General features: G+C 46.2%; 1 protein-coding gene across 1 annotated transcript; it reads left to right on the top strand.

Annotated features, from left to right (window-relative positions):
• Positions 1 to 1,000: 1,000 nt before the first annotated feature.
• On the top strand, positions 1,001 to 2,630 carry LOC141089556 (uncharacterized). Its single transcript, XM_073576047.1, has 2 exons — positions 1,001 to 1,213; positions 1,331 to 2,630. The coding sequence occupies exons 1-2, from the start codon at positions 1,023 to 1,025 to the stop codon at positions 2,112 to 2,114; spliced, it is 975 nt and encodes a 324-aa protein (XP_073432148.1). The 5' UTR covers positions 1,001 to 1,022; the 3' UTR covers positions 2,115 to 2,630.
• Positions 2,631 to 3,800: the final 1,170 nt, after the last annotated feature.

Raw genomic sequence — 3,800 nt, 5'->3', positions numbered from 1 at the left:
AATATCAAGATATTCATTGGCCCTTTGTTTCTCTTTATTCAACAGCCGCCCAAGAGATGCAGCAGCAGCAACAGTGGCAGCACTGGCAGCACTGGCAGCACTGGCAGCAGCAGTAACACCACCCACAGGCATGGAGTGTGGCCAGCAGGAAGACAGCACATCATCTTCTGGGAGCCCTCCCTCGCATCGTCAGCGTTTGAGGGTAAGTTTTTATTTCCAAAATCCATCATCTCTGTAATATATGTCTATTCATTGCCTTTTATTTCAAAACAGGAATCACAAGATGAAGAGGAGCTCCCAGAAGAAGAAGGAAGGGGTGGACAGACACCTGGAGTGGGCTCACAATTGGTAAGTTTTTTGCATCAAACGCAGAAACACAACATCACACTACACACAACACATAGAAAACAATGTTCTGCAGACCACACACAGCAAACAAATGCCTACATCCAAAGACATAAAATTTTTTGTTTTCTTCTCTAGTCTTCCCAATCTGGTGCTCGGCCAAGAGGTCCTCGCAGTGCCTCCCAGGGTCGTCGGCGACAGCAACGCGGCGGTCACCAGCGTGTAAGTATAAATATTTTTGTTTTGTTTTTTTGCACTTTTTATTTCATTTCTTTTGTGGAGGCTAATTATGTTATTTTTGTCTTTTTCTTTAACAGCCTTCACAGCGTGCTCCCGACTCTGACGGTGAGGATGGAGGAATTGATGTGGACCACCTCATCGATCTCATCAGAGATATGGAATATGGCTGACCGCCGCCATGCTGACCTGATCATTACCCGACGACTCTGGGAGGAAATCTGTTCGCTCCTTGTGGACCGCTGGGAGGACCTTGATGCTCGGGCCCAGATTAAAGAGCGTAAGTATATACAGTACCTGTTGCTTGATGTAAACCAGTGTTTCCCGAACTCCAGTCCTCGTGGTCCCCACGGATCATGTGTTCAGGATTTCCATTTACTATGAAAATCCTGAAAACATGACCCCTGGGGACCATGAGGACTGGAGTTTGGGAAACACTGATGTTGTATACTAACCACTCCTTTCTCGTTTCAGGGGACAGAATTGTGAAGCGGTGGCAGTCTGTGAGGGATCGTTTCAAGAAGGAGTTCAATAAAGAGATGCGGGCCCCGAGTGGATCTGGAGGACGCAGGAGCAAGTACAAGTACGCACAAGCCCTGTCGTTCCTCCGGGAAACAATGGTCACCAGAAGGTAAATATTACACAGCACATGTGAAAAAAAATGTTTCTATGTAACTTTTTTATTTCAGCCAGGGCCATACCATGTCACTATTTTAATTGATTTTTTTTTTTTCTCTTTATTCCACAGCACGGTGAGCAGAACTCGGGAGCCTGCACGATTGGACCCTTCTGAGGCGATCCCTGAGGAGACCGGCACCGAGGGACACTTCGACCGCCCCGGTACATCTGCACCTTCCCAGCCTTCCCACACATTCGACCCATCTGTCCCATCCACCAGCACAGGAGCATCGTGGCCGACAACATTACATGGAGCTGCTGGTGAGGAGATTGCTTTCCCTTTACCCCACCCTTCTGCCCCTGCCACCTCTAGTACACCTGCGGGTACTGGGCGGCAGCGGCAGAGGGGTCAGGAAAAGACTTATGCGCCAGAGTTCTTGCATCTGAATGCATCTTTCCAGAACTGTCTAAAAGTCTTGTCAGAGCAAATCTCCGCAGGCTTTCAGCAGATCAACTCCAGCATTCTGGAGGTGAAGACACTTCTGCAAACCATGCATTCAGAAGCAAGATCTTCGCCAAACCACACCTTTTTCAGGTCTGTTGTGGAGCGCATGGAAACGCTCTCTCCTACCCAGCAGATGCATGTAATGCATTCATGCCATGGTGCTCTCCAGCACGTTACCTCCCAACCTCCTCCTCCCACCACAGTAGTTCCTCCACCTGCACCCCTCCAGCCACTTTCCATCCTCCCCCTCCTATTACATACCATCCACCTCCCCAGCACCAGCCACCTCCCCAGTACCAGCAACCTCCCCAGTACCAGCAACCTCCCCAGTACCAGCAACCTCCCCCAGTACCAGACATCTCCCCACTTCCAGCAACCTGCCCCGTACCAAACTCCTTCCCCCTACTAAACTCCTTCCCCATACAACTTGCCATCAACATCATCTGCTCCTACAGTCCCTGCCCAACCCTCCACTTCCACCGCCCACCACCTCTTCTGCCTCCCACATGTCCACCCATTCTGTAGCTTTTTCCACACCTTCATCTCTAACTGTTCCTTCCCCACCACGATCCCAGTCCTCTCTCCACACTCCCAGTGTCGAAGTGTCCCGCAGCCCCTCCAGCAGTATTTCCACCCCACACTACACAGATTTGTAATGTGTTTTTTAATAAAAATGCCTATTGTTTTTAAAACCTTTATTAAAAAAGTTTTTTGCACATTAAAAACATTTTACAAAAAAAAAATATTTTAAATAAAAGTTAAATTATCGTTTCACAATGGTTGTCTGTCATTTCTTTCTGCGGCGAACTATGTTTAAAAAAAAGGTTAAATACAGGGTATTTCAAAGGTAAAAAGGTATTCAAAACCAGGTATATAACTGTGGGTACATTTTACCTTTTTGCCACAGTTGTGTTCCTGGTTGTGTTTGAAGCAAAGTATTTCACCTAAAAAGTTGTGTTTATTGTTGGTGATTTCCTAACAATGTACACAACTTTTGTTACAAGGTGAAATACTTTGCATAAAACACAACCAGGTACACACCTGTGGCCTAAAGGTAAAAATAGTAAGACCATGACAAGATAGCCAACTTTGGTTGGCAAAGGTATATACTGTTGGTACAGAAGGTACACAAGTTTGGTTAAGGGCACAAATCTTTCACACTCTGTCATCCTGCCAGTGTACTCTGCCTTGAGGTGACATAAAGTATAGTGCAAAATTGTCCCTCATTACTGAAACCGTCACAGAACTTCTAGTGGTAATGTCATGGTAATCTTGCAAGGTGGTTTCTTCAGAGGTGTCCTCAATGGAAATGGGTTCCTTGGAGATAACAAAATTGTGGAGTACCACGCAAGCTTTGATCACCTCGTCCACAGTTTCTGTCTTGAGGTTGATCGCAGTCAATAGGACCCGCCATTTGGCTGTCAGAATACCAAAGGTACATTCAACCATTCTTCTTGCTCTTGTGAGGCGGTAATTAAAAATGCGTTTTGTTCTTGTCAATCCTCTGCTAGAGTACGGTTTCAAAAGGTGTTCTGACAGCTGGAAGGCTTCATCCCCTACACAGACAAATGGCATAGGTGGACCAGATGTTTGCGGCAGCGGTCTAGGTGGTGGGAACTGGAAGGTGTTTCCATACAGTTTACGCCCCATGGCAGACAGTTTGAAAACTTGAGAGTCATTGGAGCGGCCATAGGCCCCAATATCAACAGCAATAAATTTGTATTCCGCGTCAGCAATGGCCATGAGTACAATGGAAAAATATTTCTTGTAATTGAAATATTCCGATCCCGATCCGGCTGGCTTTACAATGCGGATATGTTTCCCGTCCACAGCGCCCAAGCAGTTCGGAAACTGACATATCTGTAGAAACTTTTCTGAAATTTCAATCCACCTCTCTGTTGTGGGCTCTGGTAAAAACTCTTCAGCTAAGGAGTCCCACAGTGCACGGCATGTGTACTTCACTATTCCAGATATGGTGGAAATCCCGAGTCTGTACTGGAAATGCAGTGACAAAAGGGATTCTCCAGTTGCAAGAAATCTGTGGGGAATTAAAAAACAATCAATTAGTTTAAAATCACAGCATTACATACCAAAA

This window comes from Dendrobates tinctorius, unplaced genomic scaffold, assembly GCF_039654945.1.
Source record: "Dendrobates tinctorius isolate UK_male_01 unplaced genomic scaffold, ASM3965494v1 ptg000008l, whole genome shotgun sequence".
Lineage (NCBI taxonomy): Eukaryota > Metazoa > Chordata > Amphibia > Anura > Dendrobatidae > Dendrobates > Dendrobates tinctorius.
Note: the sequence above shows the minus strand (reverse complement) of the source record. Positions and strands in the feature narration are given on the sequence as shown.